General features: G+C 36.3%; 1 protein-coding gene across 2 annotated transcripts in view; it reads left to right on the top strand.

The window, feature by feature from the left end:
* The first annotated feature begins 449 nt into the window (after nt 1-449).
* The window catches only part of LOC115891968 (triadin-like), a 134,267-nt gene continuing 110,910 nt past the window's right edge, over nt 450-23,806 (top strand). The window contains exon 1 of one of the 2 annotated variants that reach the window (XM_030929025.1): nt 450-705. In XM_030929025.1, the coding sequence (XP_030784885.1) occupies nt 684-705 (22 nt within the window). In that variant the 5' untranslated portion in view covers nt 450-683. The remainder of the gene's footprint in view (nt 706-23,806) is intronic. The other variant, XM_010375403.2, reaches the window with a different exon arrangement.

Below are 23,806 nucleotides of genomic sequence, written 5' to 3'. Positions count from 1 at the left end.
TATCAACAGGAACACAACTTTTAGAAAATTACTTAAGACTTCCCTCCCATTTGCCTGTGGTAGACATTTGGGACCCTCCCCAAGCCAAATAAGGGAAAGAAGAATGTTCTGACCATTAAAAGCACTAAGAATAAATCTGAGCTCTCATGGATAAGATTACTTTCAACTCTTTACTTCATGTTTTCTGACATAGACCCCAAGATCTGTAATTGTCTTAGAGAAACTGCGGGCTTAGATGATACTTTGTAGTTCATTTGGCTTCTTCTTTTTTATTTTTATTTTTTTTGCCTGTCTCTCTTTGGGGCTGGAGAGCTGGTGTGTCTCTGTGTGTGTGCCTCTAGAGTGCCAAAAAAAAAAAAAAAAAAAAAAAAAAAAAAAAAAAAAAAACAGACACATGCTGAAGAGTCCTAGGGAAATGAGGCTATTTTTGTTTGAAGCTGATACTTGTAGCTGAGCCACAAGTGCTGCTTGGAAAGGGCTTAGGTTGATTCCAGGGGGAGAACTCTGCAGAGGAGAGGCAAAGTTCAACAGGACAACAAAGAAGCAGCAGAAACAGCCAGGAAAAAGAAGAGCCCCCAGGTTTTGACACAGAACCCTCCACCAGAGTTCTCAAATCCCCAAATAGTCTGCATAGTGCTACTTGACGGGAACTTTTCAGCTGACTTTTACTTTTGACGACCACCATGACTGAGATCACTGCTGAAGGTATTGCTACCATTTTCCAATAGTATCAAGTAAGGAAAAAAAATATGCAAATTGACAGCCACATGGACTGTTAATGTGTCCATTTAAAATGTTGCTTTAAGGTAATTGTCATGGTCAGTGATTCTATACAGGATCTGAGAAGTGGATTTAGGAGCTGAGAGGCTGCCAGATCTGTATATTGGGGGAGCAAAAAGAGATTTCTCTTAAATTTTGCATGTGGAAACTGTTCTCTGCTATACCAAAGGCCCCACTAGATAACAGTTGTTACTCACACCTCTATAAATAGCTATGGTCATGTAACATGATGGATGATATCTTATCCAGCAAAATTTACAAAGTTTTCAAGGATGGAGACCATGATGAACTTAAAATATTACACTAATGTTTACTTAAACTTAAAAAGTAATTTGAAGCATTTTTGCTTTATGATATTTTTAAATGGAGACTTTAAATTTGTTTTTCCTTTCCTACTAGGCTATGTAAAACACACACACATATATATGATTTATATACAATTTAAGACATAAGTGCTCCCACAAAATTTGTATTTATTTGACCATTAATGGAAATTCAGAGATAAAGATTGGAATTCCACAAACTTACTGTGCATCAATATGATTTTAAAATAAAGTAAGTAAGTTTAGAATTCTGGTTCTTTTCATAAATTCATTCTTCATTTTCCTCTAAATAGTAAATTCTATCTTTATGTTACAATAAATATTTTCTGCTTCAATGCTTTACTGAAAGCTACATAATTATAATACATATCTTCTATTTGATGGTTGCTAGTTATATATATTTATATTCCATATATGGCTCATATATATATATATATGTACATATTTCTTAGAATGAAGAAGCCCTTCAAAACTAAACTACTTTGAATACAGACACAGTCTGGTTCTAGCTGAGGTAAAATTTTGGAGGTGGATCTAAAATTTGCTTCTGACAGCTGTAAGAAACTCAGATAGGTGGTGCTCTTAACAACTTCCAAGTTAAATGCTGTGCTGGTTTGTTTTGAATAATACAACTGAAATATAGAATATGTGTTTTTATTTTGGGGGTAGAAATTAGTATGGACACACAGTAATTTCTGTTGGAGATTTTCAGTCAATATTTGTAAGAATTGCCTTATTTATACCTTACACTGAGAAATTCAGTCTGACACCCCAAATTAATAACAATTACTGAGAGATTTCTGGGTGTTAGGTATTTTGCTCAGAATGTTATGTGTGTTTACTTATTTAAAACTGACACAATTCAATTAAGGAGGCATGATTATCTCAGTTTGGCAGAAAAGGGAACTGTAGCTAAAATGTTCTGTGACTTGCTCAAGACCACAGCATTACTAACATTTAAAGCCAGCCCCTTTAAATCTCGTTTGTGTGTGTGTTTTCTTTTCTGTGAGAAGATATCAGGTTTACTCTTTACCAATTTTAGTTCAGAATTTGCTAACTAAATATAAATAGCATTTTTCCTATTCCTTAAATATTCTGTGTCATGTTGCTTTTAGTTTGCCTTAAAGAAAGCTATCTATAAAAACTTATTGCTTAGCTCTGCACAAGTTATTAAGATAGCTATGAGTGTCTTAATCTTCTGTTTCTCTACCTCTGCACAGTGTTTGGGCTCACAGGTGATTCAGGAGGTCAGTTGACTAAACCACCTTGGGCTTGCTTGTGGCTTATGTTCTGTAGAACTTGCACTTGATTCAAAAGACTTTTTACAGGAAAATTCGTGATTATGAAATAGAACTTTTGTTTCTGCCTCCACTCTGTGGGGGTTTAAAAGGGCCTTGGAAGACCTTCTGGAGTCACCCATAAAAATAATTGAATTAGTAATAAAATTAAAAAGTAGAAATGCCATCTAATTCCTGGGTGATGGTCATTTTCCACTTCCGGGTCTTAATAGTTCATAGGATCTCTATTATCTGAACATCAATTATGTACTTTTTTTCATTTTCTGGATTGATTTATTAATCATATTTCTCAAATGAAAATTAGACTGCCAACTCAAATGAAGTTATCTTTTAAGGTAGCACAGTCATTCTTTGAGGATATCCAAAGTTTTTCGCACACTGTTTTACTACACAATTTCATGTTACCTTGGCAATTCTCACTTTCCATGCCCTAGCTACAATTGCCTTCCTCCAGTCCTTTATAAAAGGTATACCTTTGTACAATGCCTTGGTACAGGCTATTTTCTGAGCCTGGAATAGTCTTATGTTATCTCATCTGCTATATTTCTTTTTCAATCACTTTTTTATTTATTTATTTATTTTAGAGCAGGGTTTCTCTCTGTCACCCATATTAGAACGCAGTGGCATGATCATAGCTCACCGCAGTCTCAAACTCCTGGGCTCCAGCAATCTTTCTACCTCAGCATCAGAAGTAGTTAGGACTACAGGTGTGCACCATCATGCCTGGCTAACTTTTTTTTGCTTTATTTTTGTAAAGACAGGATCTCCTTATGTTGACCAGGCTGTACTTGAACCACTGGCCTCAGGCCAAGATTCTCTTGTCTCTGCCTCCCAAAACATTGGGAATACAGGCATGAACCACCACGCCTGGGGCTTGCAATCACTTTTGGACATATTACTGAAATGTAAGCACTCTATCAGTAGACCTATGCCACCTATCAATTACAATTTCCATCCATTTATCACACACACAAACAAAACAGTTTGTGGCACTTAAGAATATAAGAGGTAACTCATTACCTTAGAAAGCTCTAGTCAACTGTCCTCATCTCAGGTTTTGGGAAGACGAGGCTCATACATATTATATGACTCTCTGATGGTCATGGGAAATTAGGAGAGACCTGAGGATACATTTCATGCCTCCTGTGCCTCATCCCATAGCTTATTCAACTACAGTGATGCCGTGCCTATAACCTCACCTAGCTGCTCACATCTATTTCCACTGCAGGTTCCAAGCTGGCTTACTTCATCCAGTGGAAGAAAGGAAATAATGTTAATTACAGAATTGTGTTTCAGGTACAGAGCAATAGATAAACTAGAAATAGGACAAAGTTGAACCCCAAACGATTTTAGGGTAATAATACCTTTGATTCTGGCACAATAAATTCATAAAGATAATTATAACAGCAATGATAACAACTTACATTTATTCTGAAGACATAAGATGTCAAGCACTGTATTAAGCTTGATAAATATTCATTTAATCTTCAGGGCCACCAAATTAGATAAAGGCTAGTATTATTGCTGTTTAGAGAATAGGAAGCTGAGGTTAAGAGAGTTCAAAGAATGTGCTAGAATTCACACAACTGTATGTGATATAGCCAGTATTCATAACCATGCCTGACCACAGAGTCATATTGGGTATGTCCTCTTGCTGTGTGAGACTGTTAGGTTGGTCAATTAGGTTGTTGTTGGAGCCTACACTAGGACCATGTTACATTTAGGAGGTTGAATCAGGCCCAGACTGGATTACACTCAAACAGCACACAGGTTTAGGGCTATAAAGAGTCCTTTATCTTCCTTGCAATGTGATGTGTCCAAGTTGCTGGGAATCCTATATATAATTAACTTAGTATTTACTAGAACGCTTAGTTCAAGAAAGCTTTTTATTTAAAATGTTAGAAGAGCTTATGTCAAACTGTCAACTTATAAACCATTACGCAACCTCAGGCTTCAGGAGAAAAATTATTGTACTATGCGTGGAATTCTTTCCTTACCATTAGCTGAATCACATTTCACTGCTTCTGTAACAATCATACCTATGAGAGGATTTGATATTCAAAATTTAGAGCAAAAATGGTCATTTATATTCTACACACCACATTGCTCCCATAGACTCTGCAGCACTAGATTACTCACGGTTGCTCTCAAGAAAAAAAAAAAAAAAGTATTCAAGAATTCACAGCCAGACTACTTAACAACTAGGCAAACAAGTTATATCATCTAGTTTGACAGATGGTGAAATTATGAGGTGGTCCAACCTATGTTTCTTCATTTACCTCATCAAAGCAAAGGGCAACTGGTCTGGCTTAAGTGGGGATGACCTGGGGGTACAAAGGGTTGTAGTACTAGTTTCAAGCCGTGGTTACTTCCAGGGGATGTTCTTCATTTTCCTGATAAAACAACATACCACATATAAAATATTATTTTTAGTCTCATAAGTACATTTTAAAACTGACATTAGAAAGATAGCCTATTCAAAAGAGGAGGACTACGACGATGAAAGTCACAGTTAAATGAAAAGATTTGTGCATGGATTGTTTAAGTAGAAGATTGGATTTTTTCATTATGCAACACTTGAGGGCAATGCACAGACCCATGGATAAAAGTCTGGAAGCCACAAAAAAGGCACACTATTGGCAAAATATAAGGCATAACCCAACCAACCAGTAAAATGATAGCTAGAACTGACTCTTCTGACTAGAAAGAAAGGAGAAAGCAAGAAAGGAGGGAAGGAAAATGAAATACACAGTCTTCAATTTTTAAGAAATAGAGGCATGAGGAATATGCTAAAATCTACACCATAGTAGGCAGTAGGCTATGGGAACCGCTGCAGTACAGACAACCCAGTTACTTCAAATAAGTTCCTGGGAACAAAGACAAGAAAATCTGGAGAATAGATTAAAAGAAATGTAAAAAATTAGCAACCCATCACAATGTGTGTAATGATGGGATCATGATTCAAGCAAACAACCTTAAAAAATTCTAATGAAATAAGTGAACATTTAATACAGTCTGGATGTTAGATAACCTTAATAATTATATTTTTAGTGGGATAACTGTATTGTGGTTGTGTTTTAAAATTACTTATTATTTGGAGATACACATTCAAATATTTACAAAAGAGGTGAGGTGATGTTTGAAATTTGCTTCTAAATAATATGTCCAAGAGGAAAGTAGTTGGGGTGCGGGTGGGTTAGGATTGGCCATTAGTTGATTAGTTGATTGGCCATTAGTTGCTTAGTTGAGGCTGATGATGGGCACATTAAGTTACATTACAATATTTTCTACTTTGGGGAATATTTAAGCTTCATCACAATAAAGCGTTAAGAAAAAAACAGTTGATGTTGTTAGTAGAGTAAAAAACTTTTAATAAGAATTAATTTTCATAACATATATGGATCAGTGAATTCTCTGGTCACCAAATTTATTCGTAAGTGCAAATTACTCTCTAAATTGAACAGTGTCTGTTGTTACTGAAATGAAAACCAAATACGCTCATATTAAGCAGAGCAGTCTGGAAATATACTTATGTTTGTAAAAGCAGATGAGGAAGTAATCATTTTTTAATATCTATTATAATATGAGAATCTGGAGGTTAGTTTCATATTATTGGTGACATTAATTAGAGACAATAATTAGAAACAGTTTGTTTTTGAGATAGGTCATGAGAAAACCTGAGAACAATTCAAAAGCCTAAGGAGTCAACACGATGCAAGAAAAAATAGTTCTAAAAAGTGCTATGGCTTGGAACATTGCGTTTATTGACAGGGTATTAAGTATGAAGCTTTTGTATGACTATCTCTTTGAAATATCATGGAAACTGTGAAAGGCAGGTATCAAATAAACCTGATTAGTCTGACTCTGAAACTTCTTGTTCTTTACTGCTCAAGTTGACTTTAGGAAAATAGGAAAAAAGGAAAAAGAAAAAGCAATTTTGAAAACCAGGGGAGTATAGTTCACTGAAAATCAGAGAGAAGATATAGTGCAGAGCTAAGAGAAAGAAGCATTAAGAAAAGAGAGTGTGATAGAGTAGTAAGTACATGGAGTTTTACTTAAGTCAGAAATTGGGGTTCCGGCACTATCTCCACTACTCAACCACTCTTGGCCTGGGGAGGATGGAGCCTCACAAGAAGGGTCATGAACTTGGTTAATTAAAAATAGTATGGCCAGAGGAATTTTTTAAAATTTTACAAGATCATGCTATTTGGCAAATTAACTTTATGCTTTTTAAATTGTGCAAATCATCCATGATGCAAAATTTGCAGTGACAATGAGCAGAAAATATAGCTGTGTAGTGTCAGCCCTTGTTAGGTTCTAGTAAGAAGCTTTTTCTTATAGTTTTTATTATTATTTGTAGTAGGAACTATTTTTCTCCCATCCCATAAGCACATAGTATCCATGAAAATGTTCTGTTTATCAGCTTAAATGTTTTTTTTTTTCCTATTTACTTTTGGTCATCATTGTGACAGTAATTTGAAATTCATGTTACTTTTACAATGCAAAAATGAATTGAGGCTATTCAGTTATTATACTAAAGGCTTAGGAATCCGTAGAGACTGAAAGTCTCCAATACTGTTTGCACTAATTTTTAATCAGTGAACAATATTTAATATGAGAGAAACATAAAACAGTGCAACTAAGCAATTTTAAAATCATCTACATTGACCTTTGTGTTGAATATATCAATTTGAAAAGAAAATGGTTAAGATTTTCCAGCAAAGCTTTTGGTTTTATACTTAGGCTTAGTTGGAGCTCAAAGACAGTATTAAAACATTATGCTTTTCTTCTTTCAGACAAAAAGAAACCCATTGGGTACATGTTTAATGTATTTTGTAAAAAATACATGTTATCTAATGTAACGCATTTAAAAAGAACAAAGCAGGGAAAACATCTTCATCTGGCAACTATGCTTTAACATCATACAATAATGTCAAGTTTATGGAGTTAGGCCCCATTTTACTTAAAGTTCTAGGAAGATTTGTCAAGGTTAAGTTTTTGCTGTCCCCAGTTCCCACCTGCCCTGTATAATATGAATGACAGGCATGGTTTTTTATAGAGAATACTTATTTGATTGTCACGTAAATATATATTACCCCTAGTGAGAGTTATACAGAGACAGATGAACTTCCTGGTCCAAACAGATAGTAATTTTTATCTTCAAAGGAAACCAAAAAGAGTATCTTTGGCAATTGTGCAATGAATAAAGTCTTGCTCTGCTCTATACAAGTTAATGCTCTCTAAACATCAAACATCTCCACATCTCCATGCCTGAAGTGAAGCTGTCAAAGACACACAGAATTTACAATTTTGAGAGATTCTTTGGTATGCAAATGAGCTGTTTCCTCATAAACTGCAGACTCTATCTCAGTTACAATGTACTTTAAATATTACATTTAAATATACGTGGTTTAGATATTTTCTAATTTGTTATCTGTGCCAGAAGCTAGGGCATGTGGTTTTCACCCAAACAAGTAAAAGACATGATATTTTGACCTATAAGAACAAAGATAATTTAAATGGAGCAACCCGTTCTTCATAGGGGAAACTTGGTTTCATTTAGACAGCATGAAGCTGGAACTCACTGTGACAAACCAGTTTTATCTTTGTTATGCATTTGCTGCATCATTCTCCCCTCCCTGACACAGGTTACTAAAGTGTTGAGAAAAACAAAAGAAAGAAAAAACTCTTAGTATTTCAAACTTAGTTTTAATGTGGTCTAGGGCATTAGTGAGCTCGTGGATGTGAGAGATTCAGTTTCCATTTATACAGACGTTCAAAATACATATTTAGCAAACTTTCCTTGGAAAATTGTTGCCTTTGAAAATAAAATCATCATGTGATTAGGGGAATTTTCTGTTTGAGGTAGACATTTAATATAATGTCAAGACAAAAATAACAGATATGAAGTGGCACTTCTCTGACATTCACTGCTGGAGCTATTATTTTTGCCCATGGTTATTCTTATTTAACCTATATATTATTGACTAGGGGAAAAAGTGTACTGTAAAATCTGAAAGTTACTGTAGTATAGTAAAATGCCAAGTTTGTGAATTTAAATCTGCAGAAATATTAGGCATTGCATTTAGAAAAAGGCAAGTTACCTCCATCTGAAATATAACAAAAGTTTAGACTGTATGGTATTAATTATCAACCTAGATGTAGATTTATAAAGCAGTATGTCATGCCAGAGGTTCAGTTTTATTCAATATTTTAACACCTATTATGTACCAAATTGAATGCCTGACAATGTGGACACAAAAATTAATAATAAAAGGTCCCCGCTACATTGCAAAACAAAAAGGAAAGAGCCAAAAATAATAGTGAGAATAAAGACTGGACAGAATTTAAAATATTTGATTCCAATTTGAAATTGCAGGCATGTCTCTTTTTATTGCACTTTGCTTTATTGCATGCCACAGATACTACATTTTTCAAAGAAAATCAGTAAAGTTACCACCATTTTTCCAACAGGATGTGCTCACTTCCTGTCTCTGTGTCACATTTTGGCAATTCTCATAGTATTTTAAATGTTTTCATTATTGTTTTATCTGTTTTGGTGATCTGTGATCATTGATCTTTGTTATTAATATTATAATTGTTTTAGGTCATCACAAGCTGCCTCTATATAAGATGGTGAATTTCATCAATAAATATGTGTGTTCTGACTGCTCCAAAAACTAGACATTCCCACTATCTCTCCTTCTCCTCAGGCGTTTTCTATTCCCTGAGACACAACAATATTGAGATTAGGAAAATTAATAACCCTACAACAGCCTCTAAGTATTAAAGTGAAAGGAAGAGTTGCATATCTTTACTTTCAATCAGAAGCTGAAAATAATTAAGCTTACTGAGGAAGGCATGCCAAAAGCCAAGACAGGCTGAAAGCTAGGTCTCTTGCACCAAATAGCCAAGTTGTGAATGCAAAGGAAAAGTTCTTGAAGGAAATTAAAAGTGCCTACTCTGGTGAACACATGAATGTTAAGAAAGTGAGACAAACTTATTACTGATGTGGAGAAAGTTTGAGTGGTCTGGATAGAAGATCCAATTAGCCAGAATTCTCTTTCAGCCAAAGCCTAATCCAGACCAAGGCCCTAAATCTCTTCAATTCTATGAAGATGTGGAGAGGTAAGGAAGCTGCAGAAGAAAAGTTGGAAGCTAGCAGAGGTCGGTTCATGTGGTTTAAAAAAAGAAGTCATCTCCATAACATAAAAGTACAAGGTGGAAGCAGCAAGGGTTGATGTACAAGCTGCAGCAAGTTATCCAGAAGATCTAGCTAAGATCATTGATGAAGGTGGCTACATTAAACAACACATTTTCAATGCAGACTAAACAGTCCTCTATTGGAAGAAGATGCCATCCAGGACTTTCAGAGTTAGATAGGAGAAGTCAATGCCTGGCTCCAAAGCTTCAAAGTTTAGGCTGACTCCTGTTAGGGAATAAGGCAGCTGGTGACTTCAGGTTGAAGCCAATGCTCATTTACCATTATGACAATTCCAGGGCTCCAAAGAATTAAAATAAATTTACTTTGCCTGTGCTCTATCAATGAGATAATAAAGGCCTAGATGACAGCACATCTCTTTACAACATGGTTTACTGAATATTTTAAGCCCACTGTTGAGATTTACTGCTCAAAAAAAAAAAATTCTTTCAAAGTATTTCTGCTTATTGACAATGCACCTGGTCACCCAAGAGCTCTGATGGTGATATACAAAGAGATTAATGTTGTTTTCATGCCTACTAAAAGATCTATTTTGCAGCTCATGGCTCAAGGAGTAATTTTGATTTTCAAAACTTACTTTTTAAGAAATACATTTTGTGAGCCAGGCTCGGTGGCTCATGCAGATAATCCCAGTAATTTGGAGGCCGAGGTGAGTGGATCACCTGAGGTCAAGAGTTCAAGACCAGCCTGGTCAACATGGTGAAACCCTGTCTCTACTAAAAATATAAAACTTAGCCTGCCCTGGTGGCAGGCACTTGTAATCCCAGCTACTTGGGAGGCTGAGGCAGGAGAATCGCTTGAACCTGGGTGGTGGAGGTTGCTGTGAGCCGAGATCGTGCCACTGCACTCCAGCCTGGGGAACAAGAGCGAAACTCTGTCTCAAAAAATAAAATAAAATAAAATAAATAAATAAATTTTAAAAATACATGTTGTAAGGCTATAGCTGACATAGGGAGCATTTCCTCTTATGGATCCAAGCAAAGTATATTGACAACTTGCTCGAGAATTCACCATTCTAGATGCGATTAAAAAATATTTTTGATGCATGAGAGGAGGTCAAAATATCACTATTATCTGGATTCTGTAAAAAGTTGATTCCAGCCCTCATGATGACTTTGAGGGGCTCAAGACATCAGTAGAGGGAGTAACTGCAGATGCGGTGGAAATAGCAAGAGATCTAGAATTAGAAGTGGAACCTGAAGATGCTTCAATCTCATGATTAAACTTGAATGGATGAGGAGTGACTTTTTTTTTTGAGCCAGTATCTACTTCTGTTACCCAGGTTGGCATGCAGTGGCACAGTCTCAGCTCACTGCAACCTCTGCCTCCTGGGTTCAAGTGATTCTCATGCCTCACCCACCAAGTAGCTGGGATTATAGGTGTGCACCACCCTGCCAGGCTAATTTTTGTATGATTTTGTAGAAACAGGGTTTCACCATGTTGGCCAAGGTGGTCTTGAACTCCTGGTCTCAAGGAATCCAGCCACCTTGGTCCCCCAACTTGCCGGGATTACAGGCATGAGCCACCATGCCTGGCCTAGGAGTTGCTTTTTATGAATGAGCAAGGAGAGTGGTTTATTGAGATGGAACCTACTCTACTCTTTTTTATTATTATTATACTTTAAGTTCTAGGGTACATGTGCACAACATGCAGGTTTGTTAAATATGTATACATGTGCCATCAACTCATCATTTACTTTAGGTATATCTCCTAATGCTATCCCTCCCCGCTTCCCCCACTCCACGACAGGCCCTGGTGTGTGATGCTCCCTTTCCTGTGCCCAAGTGTTCTCGTTGTTCAATTCCCCCCTATGAAGGAGAACATGCGGTGTTTGTTTTTTTGTTGTTGCGATAGTTTGCTGAGAATAATGGTTTCCAACTTCATCCACGTCCCTATAAAAGACATGAACTCATCCTTTTTTTATGGCTGCATAGTATCCCATGGTGTATATGTGCCACATTTTCTTAATCCAGTCTATCATTGATGGACACTTGGGTTGGTTTCAAGTCTTTGCTATTATGAATAGTGCCTCAATAAACACACGTGTGCATATGTCTTTATAGCAGCATGATTTATAATCCTTTGGGTATGGTATTTCTAGGAACCTACTCTACTCTTGATGGAGATTTTGTGAACATTGTTGAAAAGACAACAAAGGATTTAGAATATAACATAATGTAGAAGATAAAGCAATGGCTGGGTTTAAGAGGATTAACTCCAATTTCAAAAGAAGTTCTCCTATGCGTAAAATCCTATCAAACAGTGAATGTCACATACTACAGAGACACCTTTCATGAAAGGCAGAGCCCATCGATGTGGCCAATTTCATTGTTGTCTTATTTTAAGTAATTGCTTCAGCTACCCCAACTTCAGCAACCACCACCCTGATCAGTCAGCAGCCATCAATATTGAGGCAAGACCTTCAATTAGCAAAAGGATTATGACTCACTGAAGGCTCACATGATTGTTAGTATTTTTCAGCAATAAAGTTTTTTTTTAATTTTCCATTTTTGTTGGCATATTGTAGGTGTATATATTTATGGGGTGCATGAAATATTTTTATACAGGCATGCAATGAGTAATAATCACATCAGGATAAGTGAGGTATCCATCACCTCAAGCATTTATCCTTTCTTTGTGTTACAAACAATCCAATTATACCCTTTTAGTTATTTTTAAATGTACAATAAATTATTGTTGACTGTAATCACTATTGTGCTATCAAATGCTAGATATTATTCTTTTTAACTGTATTTCTGTACCCATTAACCATCCCCAACAACAAAGTATTTTTAAGGTCTGTACATTGCTGTTTAAGACATAATATTATTGCACATTTAATAGACTAGAATGCAGTGCAGATATAACTTTTATACACACTAGAATACAGAAAAAAAAAGTGTGATTTGCTTTCTTGCAATTATTTGCTTTATTGTATGATAACTCCAAGGTGTGGCTGATGGTGTTTGATGTAAAGAATGTCATATTATTGTTCATAAATCTTATGATTAATTATTTCACTTTAAAACTTGCTGAAAATAATTTAGGGTAAGTAAAGAATGTCCTATACTTAACACTGGTAATTTGCAGTGCACATGACATTATTGTGAAGGTGTAATGATTTTTCAAGGAGTAAGGAGATCAAGAGTACATTTGATCAATGCAGAAATGACAAAAAAAAAAAAAAAAAGAGAGAGAGAGAGAGACAGGAGGTAGGTAAAAATTAAAAATTAGTAGTCTGTGGGATGTAGCCCTGGGAAGACTGGGGTACCAAGTTACCTTACTAAGAAATTGGGTAAAAGTCCTGATTTAAATACTCAATTTTCAGTCAGGCATACTGTTGCTATAATACTATAAAATCTGGATGTTTCATGTTTCTGATTCATTTTTAACTAGTTTTTATGTTTCCTAGTTCTCTGTCATCCCATCTGAGTGTTCTCCCATTATTTGAACCTCTATTGCTGATTTCCATCCCCACATACCCTACTCTGAGCTTACTGTGTTTGTATAGGGAACAATTTCCAGTTCATGAAGAAATAATACGAACTGTCAGAAAGATAATCATTAAACAAGTTTCTTCAGGCTAACAAAGAAGAATCAATTCCTAAAGTAAAACCAAATCTATCAGCATGGGTTGTTCTAAATAATATGAGAACTAGTGGTTAGGTCAGTGGTCTTGTCAAGAGTTCCTGTAAAAGCATAACAGGGTCCATAGACCAAGCCTCTGAAAATGTGAGCAGAAAGTACTTAGGGTAGCGGTAATAATTAGATTAAAGCAATAAGTCAGCAGAATTTCTCTAGGGCCTTTGTTCATAGTGACTGAGAGTTAATATTAGAAATAATAGTTCTGACAGTTTCCAGAAAATTTTGGCTACCTCTTGAATTATGTACACCAGACTTCACTGCTCAGTTTCTGCCCAGTCCCTCAGGATTTAAAGCATCTTGTTGATCTGGCTAGAATGATGTGCTATCCCATCGTGCTATGGGTCTCTGTTTTTGAGAGACATGAGCTCTCAATACCCATGTGCTTTGAGACATAGTATTTTATCTTCTTCCTATCACTCTATTATTTACTTGTGGATGGAGGGGAACAAAAAGTCTGGCCCCCTGAGTGATAATCATGCACCTAACAAACATTACTTGTATATATTTTTGGTATCTTCTTTTGCTAGCTACCCTTTTAATTCTAGGGATGAAATGTAAAATATACATAAATCTAGTCCTCAAGAAATGATGAGATAATTGTATATGTAACTCTCTGATACTGGGCTGCCAGTTCAAAGTTTCTTGAAACAAGTATGTATAAAATTATACACAAAAATTGTGAGATATGTTTCTTGGTTTCTCATCAAATTTAAAATAGACAATATTTACATGTATAAAGCTATTAGGGAATGAATCAGTATAAAACAAATAAGCAAATCAACTGTTATGAGATATTACTATTGGGAAAATCTGAGAAGCTAGGAGAATGGACAGATTTGTTTGATCAGGGACTGACATAAAGGAGGAGAACTTGTGTTAACATTTGAAGAATGTTTCTAAATTAAAGGACAGGGACACAGAAGAAAGAGTAAAGAATTAAGTTTGTGGCCGGGCACGGTGGCTCAAACCTGTAATCCCAGCACTTTGGGAGGCCGAGACGGGCGGATCACAAGGTCAGGAGATCGAGACCGTCTTGGCTAACACGGTGAAACCCCGTCTCTACTAAAAAATACAAAAAACTAGCCGGGCGAGGTGGCGGGCCCCTGTAGTCCCAGCTACTCGGGAGGCTGAGGCAGGAGAATGGCGTAAACCCGGGAGGTGGAGCTTGCAGTGAGCTGAGATCCGGCCACTGCACTCCAGCCTGGGCGGCAGAGCAAGACTCCGTCTCAAAAAAAAAAAAAAAAAAAAGAATTAAAAGAATTAAGTTTGTAACATCCCTAGGTCCTAAAAATTCATGAAAGGTTAATTCATTTTAGAAACAATTATTTGATTTTTTAAACTAAATTAATAAATATGTTGATCTTGGGTTCAATGAACAAAACTGGAGGAGACACACTTTATTGGTATTCGGGGTGGAAAAATTTGTTGTAACGACCTTCCCCAGAGATTGCAGAATAATTAAAACCCAGTAGCACCTCTCACCACAATTTAGACTCCATAAACACCCCCAAAATTTTCCTATCAGAGATAATAAACTACACCACAGTTAACAAGAACATAAAATAAAGATGTGCGTAGATGCTAGTGGTAACTTCAAAGGAGATAGGATTGAAATCCTCAACTATGAGAAACTCTAAGCTTAGTTATGGTTGATAAGATTCTTTCTATGTCAATATAGGGGATTTGGATTGGTGAGAAGGTCATTTTGCTTCCCTAATCAGTTGTTTGCCTCAATTTGCTACTTATAATGCTATAGTAGAAAGGAATAAGAAAGACAATAACCTCAGGGAAATATAGGGCAAAAAGATTCACAAACTAAATGGAATGACATACTTCCCCCTTGAGAAAAATCAGTGAAAGGTGATGGCTTATTTTCTGTGTCCTTGAGCTAACTAATGAGTTGAAAAGTGACAGCATAATTTGAGGAGAGGCATAGGTGGAAGCAGTTCTGATGGGCAAAGTGAAAGAGTGCTCTGTGAAATTGCCCGATAGAGTTTTACACAAGCTAAATAACAAACCTCAAGGTGGATTACATTTCTTTTACTTGAGAGTCACCCTATATTGTGTCATGTTGAACTCTACATGTTTGCTTAGAGTACCTCCAGTGTTTTTTTAATCCTTTACAATACTATCATGATGACAAATGTATTTTCAAATCATATAAAAACTTGCTTAAGTTGTTAGGTAATACTGAGCTAGAGGCCAAAATGCATAAGAACTCTACATGCAAATGTAAAAAGAATTAGGACACTGTCATGATTGCTGAATAATGCTGTCCTGCTTAATTTTCAAGAGATCAGCCGCCTCCTCAGTTCAGTGTTAAAAAAAAATGGTATGAGTCATCATAATTTTAAAAATATTTTTCTTAAAAATTCATTTTAGTAAAATATAGACTCTGAAAGGTTCATAACTCACATATGCGGCTGACCCTTGAACAACACAAGGGTTAAGGACACCAACTCCCCAGTCGAAAATCCACATATAACTTTGACTCCTCCCAAAACTTTATTAATAGCCTACTGTTGACCAGAAACATTACCAATAACATTGTTGATTAATACATATTTTGTATGTTATATGTATGTGTGTGTGTGTATGGAGAGAGAGTTACAATGAAGTAAGCTAGGGAAAGGAAAACGTTTTTTAAGAAAATCATGAAGAAGATAAAATATATTTAGTATTCATTTAGTGGAACTGGAGCATCATAAAGACCTTCATCTTCATCGTCTTCACATTAAGTAGACTGAGGAGGAGATAAAAGAGGAAGGATTGGTTTTGCTGTCCCAGTGGTGGCTGAAGCAGAAGAGGTTAAGGAGTTGGAGGGGGATGCCAGAGAGCCAGGCACATTTGCTATAACTTTCATTAAAAAAGATCCTCACATAAGTGGAACCACACAGTTAAAACCCATGTTGTTCAAGAGTCAACTGTCTTTATATATCATTCACTAAGGAGCAACAGAGTTGACATCCACCTAACCAACACATAGATCAGGAAACTATTTCCAGCACCTGGAAAGCACATCTTCATCTATTCACACTTTGATTCTCACTTTGGTGTTGCTTCCCAATAAAGGCTCCTCTTTCTTTGAACTTTCCTCTCCAGTGAACCAACTTTTTTAGTAATGGTTTTCTTTCTTTGCTTTATAGTTTTACGACCTCAACATCGATAAACAACATAGTTCTGCTAAGTTTGTTGTTTATATAAATGGAGCAATATGGCATGTTATTGTTGTGTTTTGCTGCATTAATTCCCCATTCTGTTTGTAAGAGTCATTTATGTTGTTGTATGTAGCTAGAGTTTGTTATTCTTCTTTCTGTACAGTGTTCCATTGCATAAAAATCACTGTTTATCCATTGGATTTTTGTTTCAATTTTGGGAGGCTATGATGAACAATATTTTTATGTTCTTTTTTTTAGTTTTAATATTCTATTATCAATGTATATTTATTTCATGGCACTATGTTCTGTGGTCAAAAGGTGCATTCAGCATGAAGAAGCCACTGTGCTCACTCAAATTGGATTGTTTAAATCTAGTTGGAACATGTGGAGAAAGGATGACCTTGTGGATATCTCCTAGAAATGTCTTGTTTTTTTAGAAGAAATTTATCTAGTCTCGCAAGATATATAAAATGGAGGAGCAGAGAGAAAGTGAATAGAATCCTAAGGACTTCTCAGAGTTTTGTCAGTGAGATAGTAATCCTCACCGTATAGTAACCCCATTTTGAGATTGTATGGGCAGCAATGTAAAAACTGACGTATAGAATGAGGCATTCAACTAATATTGACTGAATGTCATGTCTCCTCATTGCCAAGCATTTTACTTGGAGCTGGGCCAATAGCAGTAGACAAAAAAGGTCCCTATTTTCCTGCTGCTGTCAGAACACTCTCATCTTTTGACTAGAATCTCCGCTGTCACTAGGTTCTGCACCTTGCTGTACTGGCTGGCACTGGTGAGTGCAACTGAGTTTTTGCTTGTTGAGGCCCCTCCTTCTAGGATCCTTGGTACACTTTTATCCAGTGGACATCATCTTTAATTCGACTTACTGACATTTATTACAATATTGCTATTGTTAACATTCAGACAAAACTTGGGTTTCTGCTTCTACTCTTCCTGCTTTTAGATTAAGATTGACCATCTTTAAAAGGTGACAACTTCAGGCAGTTAATTTTATCCACTTTGGTTTGCCAGCTTAAGCTCTCAAAAATTATTCAATATTCAATTTAATGGAAGGAGGTTTTATTGAGGTGGAAAGCCTAACTCTGCCTCAGTGTGTGAGGAAAGAAGGATTAAGAGAGACTCTATCTCCATTTATCTATATTTTATTATCTCCAAAAATGAAAAAAAAATTCTATTTGTAAAACGTTGTGAAGAGCATGGGTACATCAGACATTCTTTTCTGTTTTTCTATTTGGGTCAAAATGTATGAATACATGTGAGCTTTGTAGACATAACAACTTTGAGAAAATTCCAAATAAGTTTTATTCTCCCAGATCAGAGTTTGTCAATGTGTAGTGCCCAGACCAGCAGCGTCAGCATCACCTGGGCACTTATTGGAAAGGGACGTTATTGGGATACATCTCTGACTTTCAGAATCACGAACTATAAGAGGAGAGAACGGCATAGTGATCTGTGTTCTAACAAACCTTTCAGATCGTTCTGATACATGTTGAAGTTGAGAGCCACAACCCTAGTTAACTACATATAGACTTTTAAAAAAATTTCCTACTGCTTCCAATTAATTAGGAATGAAGATCCAAATCAATCATATAGTATAGTGGCTTAAAACTCACAGTAACAGAGGATTCTTTTCATGATGAATTTATGATCATACACAAGAAGATTCTTTTCATAGGCAATGGAAATCTGAAGAATGGAGATGAAGAGAAAAAATCAAAGAAAGAAACTATTTGCTTGGAAGAGAGCAAAAGTGTGTGGCGGCCAAGAGCCCAAGTGCCCACTGAAACTCATGAACTTCCCCCATAATCAGCTATTTCTCTGGAACTGCAGAGTTCTGTTTTTTATCCGTACGCTCAGTCTATAAATTTTGGAATCCTCATTTCTTATATTCACCTTTTCCTTTTTCTTTTTTTTAAATTAGAACAGGAGAACTCCTGTTCTAATTTAAACTACTGTTATTTCATATATGAATGTCTGTATGTGGCGGATTGTATTTTTCAAAAGTGGCTGCATCAAGATTTCCCATCTCGTGTATTCTTCTTATACTGTGATCTTGACGCTTCTTCTCTTGAGAGGTGAGGTCTATTTTTCCTCCCCTTAAACACAAACAGACCTGTATAACAGCTTCAACAAAGAACATACAGAGAAAATGACTTCCAAGGTTAGATCATAAAAATGCCAGACATATCCAGGTTGCTAGTTTGGGAGATCTGCTTTTGAAACTATGCCGTGAAAAAATTAAAGCAGCCTGGAGGCAGGCCCATAATGAAAGAGACCAAGACCTTGACCCGCAAACTTAGCCAAGCTTCCAGCCAACAGCCAGCACCAACTTTCCAGCAATGTGAATGAGTCATCTTGATAATGGATCCTCTAGTCCCCAGTTGAGCCACCACATGTGACAACTGTGGAGAGAGGCAGGCCATACCTGCTGAACTCTAAACAAATTACAAATTTCTGAGCAAAGTAAATGATTATAGTTGTTTTAGGCCACTAAGCTTTGGAATCTTTTATTATGCAGCTACAGATAATACATTATATTAGCATCTTTGTAATCTCCTGACTTCTAATGTATCTTGCAATCTGGCACACTAAGTTAAGTTCATAATACTACATTACCCAATGAATAATGGTAACTTATTTAGTGTACAGTTGTTTCACACAAATTCAACATGACGCTAGGCAATTTTACAATTGTTATACTTCTTCAGTTTCATCATTGATGTATTTACACATTCATTCCTTTAGTAAAATATATTTAAGAAATGTTGATTATTATAATAAAATGTTTGAGTTACTGGAGATAAATTCATAAAAAAGAACCAGGAAGAAGAGGAGGAGAGAGGGGAAAAGAAGGAAGAGGACGAGGAGGAGGAGGAGGAGGAGGAGAGATAAAAGCAGATTCTTAACTAAGGCTGTCACACAACTCGAAGAATTTGCGAATGTGAATGGGCATTTTTTTAAATTAGAGTGCCCAAAAGATACACGGTTGTGAGCCATGGAATTTGAGCAATACTGAATTTCACTGAGCAGGCCTAAACCTAAACAAACTGAGTGTTCACACAATGTCTACTGATGATGAGTAGTGAGAATATTGGTTGTGGTATACAGAATAATTGTCCCCCAAAATATTCATGTCCTAATCCCCAGAACCTGTAAATATGTTATCTTACCTGGAAATGAGAATTTGCAGATGTGATTTTATTAAGGACCTGGAGAGGGAGAGAGGACCCTGAATTATCTAGGTGGGCCCAATAAACAGAAGTCCTTAAAATTGGAGAACTTTTTCTGTGGGTGGTCAGTGGGAGATGCAATCAGCCACTACTGGCTTTGAAGATAGAGGAAGAAGCTATGAGCCAAGGAATGTGGTAACCTATAGACGGTAGAGAGTACAAGGAGATGGATTATCTCTAGAGGCCCCAGAAAAGAATGTGGCACTGATGACACTTTGATTTCACCCCGGAATGTGGTAACCTATAGACGGTAGAGAGTACAAGGAGATGGATTATCTCTAGAGGCCTCAGAAAAGAATGTGGCACTGATGACACTTTGATTTCACCCCCTTGAGATCCATGTTGGACTTCCACATACAGAATTGTAAGATAAATTTGTGTAAGTTTGTGGTACTATGTTATGATGCAGTAAAAAACTAATATACCAGTGTGTATCTGGTTACTATAACTCTCTCTTACTCACTAGAAGACAAATTTTTAGAGGGCTCATATAAAATTAGCATAGGAGAATGGCAAATTCATTTTTCATAGGCCCAGTGCAGTGGCTCATGCATGTAATCCCAGCACTTTGGGAGGCCGAGATGGGTAGATCACCTGAGGTCAGGAGTTTGAGACCAGCCTGGCCAACATGGTGAAACCCGTCTCTACTAAAAATACAAAAATTAGCCCGGTGTGGTGGCAGGCAACCTGTTATCCCAGCTACATGGAGGCCAAGGCAGAAAAATCACTTGAACCCAGGAGACAGAGGTTGCAGTGAACCGACATTGCGCCACTGCACTCCAACCTGGGTGACAAGAGCAGAACTCCATCCCGAAAAACAAACAAATTTATTTTTCATGAAATATTTTTACATAAATCTTTTAAAAAATAAATAGTCTCCCTTTTATATTAGCAATCTGAAACTAAAAAGGAGTTCCTTTACCAAGGTCACAAAGCTCATCATTGTGACAACTAATGATACGTCGATGAACAAGATTACTCTTTCTGTAGCAACGACTTTCACGTCAAGAAATGAAGTTATCTAGCAAGTAACATTTTCAAGCTAATAATCAGCAAAATTAGAGAGGCATTTTATTTTTTTTTTCCACAAATGGATATTTGAAAACTTTAGGAGAGAGATTGTAGCTTGTCAATATTTATTTCTTCTTAATATTGCTACATTGAACCTGCTTCCATTCAATTCAACGAGCATTTCTGAAATACAAGCTGTGACTTGTTATATAATCAATGGTGTTTGTAGATATATATTCAGCCACCTACATACAATATATAATACATATCATCTGCATTTTAAACTGAACTTTTAAAAACAACCCCTCTGGTTCTTAGACCAGGACACCTTGCCCTACTTTGGAATGGGTATCCTTCACCTTCCTGGGCTTGTGCACACCAGGAAGCTATGTACATTTTCAGCTGGATAAGAGCCTATTAACAGAAAGCTGACACTGCTGTGGTTAAAAAAAAAATCAGGTCAGAGATTAATTTCATGAAACCCATAGTCATGTCAGCTAAATATGATCTGTTTGAGGTAGGTGAAGGATGTGTGATCACTCTGTTGTTCAAACTCAAATAAATATATATTTGCACCATGAAATATTTTTTCATTTGCCTAGAAATTCTAATCCTTGCATAAAATCATGCAAATTTTAAACTTCTGAAACAAGTTTTGTGCTTAAACACCTTCCAAATAAGACAACTTAGAGAAAAAAAAAAGGTCATCAGAATGTGGGATACAAGAAGATATGACAAGTTGATTAACTGAATTGTTGAAATAATATAAGTTAGAAAAATGTGAAATAAGCATAAAGTTAGGTTTACAGGAAAACAAGTTGTATCAATTTGACCTGGAAATACCGGATGTTATTTAAAGGGCAGAATGTAGGCATACCTTTGATGAGGAGTATTAAAAGAAAATATTCAGGGCCGGGCGCGGTGGCTCAAGCCTGTAATCCCAGCACTTTGGGAGGCCGAGACGGGCGGATCACGAGGTCAGGAGATCGAGACCATCCTGGCTAACATGGTGAAACCCCGTCTCTACTAAAAAATACAAAAAAAAAAAAAGAAAAACTAGCCGGGCGAGATGGCGGGCGCCTGTAGTCCCAGCTACTCGGGAGGCTGAGGCAGGAGAATGGCGTAAACCCGGGAGGCGGAGCTTGCAGTGAGCTGAGATCCGGCCACTGCACTCCAGCCTGGGCGACAGAGCGAGACTCCGTCTCAAAAAAAAAAAAAAAAAAAAAGAAAATATTCAGGAAGGAAAACAACAGTAACAACAGCGCAAAATTGTAAGTGGTAAGAAATCATACATAAATATACAGCATTTACACAGTATAAATGCATATGAATAAATATGAAGTATACATATTTTTGATTTGTGATGCACAGAATAAAATGTAAAATTAAAGATTTTAATAAATACTGAGTTCCTACAACATATCAGACACTGCATGAAGCACTAAAAAAAAAATTGATTTCTTTTTGCAAACCTGCTTTATAAATAATATAAAGTGTAATGTATATTATGGATATAATTTTTGTTTTTGAGATGGGGCCTCACTCTGTTACCCAGGCTGGAGTCCAGTGGCATGATCATAGCTCACTGCATCTCAAACTCCTGGGCTCAAGGGATCCTTCCAAGTCGCTACAAGCACAAGCACATGCCACAACACCCAGCTAATTTTTTTGTAGAGACAGGATCTTACTGTGTTGCCCAGGTTGATCTCAAATTTCTAGCCTCAAGTGATCCTCCTGCCTCAGCATACCAAAGTGCTAGGATTATAGGCTTCAGCCACTGCTCCCAGCCTAATGGTTATAGGTCTTTTTTGTTTTGATTATTATGTATTTTTAACTGACACATATTTATGAGTTGCATGTAATATTTCCACATATACATACAACGTATAATGATCAAGTCAGGGTAATTAGCATGTTCATCACATTAAATATTGATCATTTCTTTTTGTTGGAAATATTCAAAATCCATTATTCTAACTATTTAAAATGTGCAAAAAATTGTTGTTAATTATAGTCACTTTACAATGCTGTAGGACAGTGGAACTTATTCTTCCTATCTGGCTGTAATTTTAAATCCATTAACCAACCTTTGGCTATCCTCACATCCCCATACTTTCTAGCCTCTAGTAACCACTATTCTACTCTCTACCTCTATGAGATCAACTTTTATAGCTTCCACATATGAGTGAGAACAAATAATATTTGTCTTTTTGTGTCTAGCCTATCTCACTTGACATAGCTCATCCACGTTGCTGTGAATGACAGGATTTCATTCTTTTTTAGGGACAAATAGTATTCCATTGTGTGTGTGTGTGTGTGTGTGTGTGTGTGTGTGTGTGTGTACATGTTTTTCAAACGTGAATGGGCATTATATACATACATACACACATACACACACACACACATTCCATTATATATATACACACACAGACGCACACACCACATTTTCTTTCTTCATCATCTGTTGACAGATAGTTAGGTTGATTATATATCTTGGTTATCATGAATAGTGCCACACTAAACCTGGGAGTGCAGATCTCTCTTCAACATACTGATTTCAATTCGTTTGGATATATACCAAGTAGTGGGATTCCTGGATCAATGGTAGTTATGTTTTCAGTTTTTTGAGGAAGCCCCATACTATTTTTCATAATGACTGTACTAATTTACTTTCCCACCAACAGTGTGTGGGAGTTCCCTTCTCTACATCCTTGCCATTATTTATTATCTTTTGTCATTTTGATAATAGACATTCTAACTGGAGTGAAATATCTCGTAATGGTTTTGATTTATATTTCACTGATGATTCGGTATGTTGAGTATTTTTTTTCATACACCTGTTGGCCATTTGTATGTTATCTTTTGAGTGATGTCGATTCAGTCCATTTGCCAGGTTTTGAATCACACTATTTGTTTTATTATTTGTTTTTGCTGTTGAGTTTCTTGTATATTCTGGACATTAATATCTTGTAAAACAAATACTTTGCAAATCTTTTATTCTATTCTGTTGGTTATTTCTTTACTATGTTGATTGTTTCCTTGACTGTGCAGAAGCTTTTTAGTTTGATATAATCCCATTTGTCTATTTTTGCTTTTGTTTCCTGTGCTTTTGTGGTCTTC

Source organism: Rhinopithecus roxellana, chromosome 4 (genome assembly GCF_007565055.1).
Source record: "Rhinopithecus roxellana isolate Shanxi Qingling chromosome 4, ASM756505v1, whole genome shotgun sequence".
Taxonomy (NCBI): Eukaryota; Metazoa; Chordata; class Mammalia; order Primates; family Cercopithecidae; genus Rhinopithecus; species Rhinopithecus roxellana.
The sequence above is the reverse complement of the archived record's forward strand: the minus strand, read 5'-3'. Positions and strand labels throughout refer to the sequence as shown.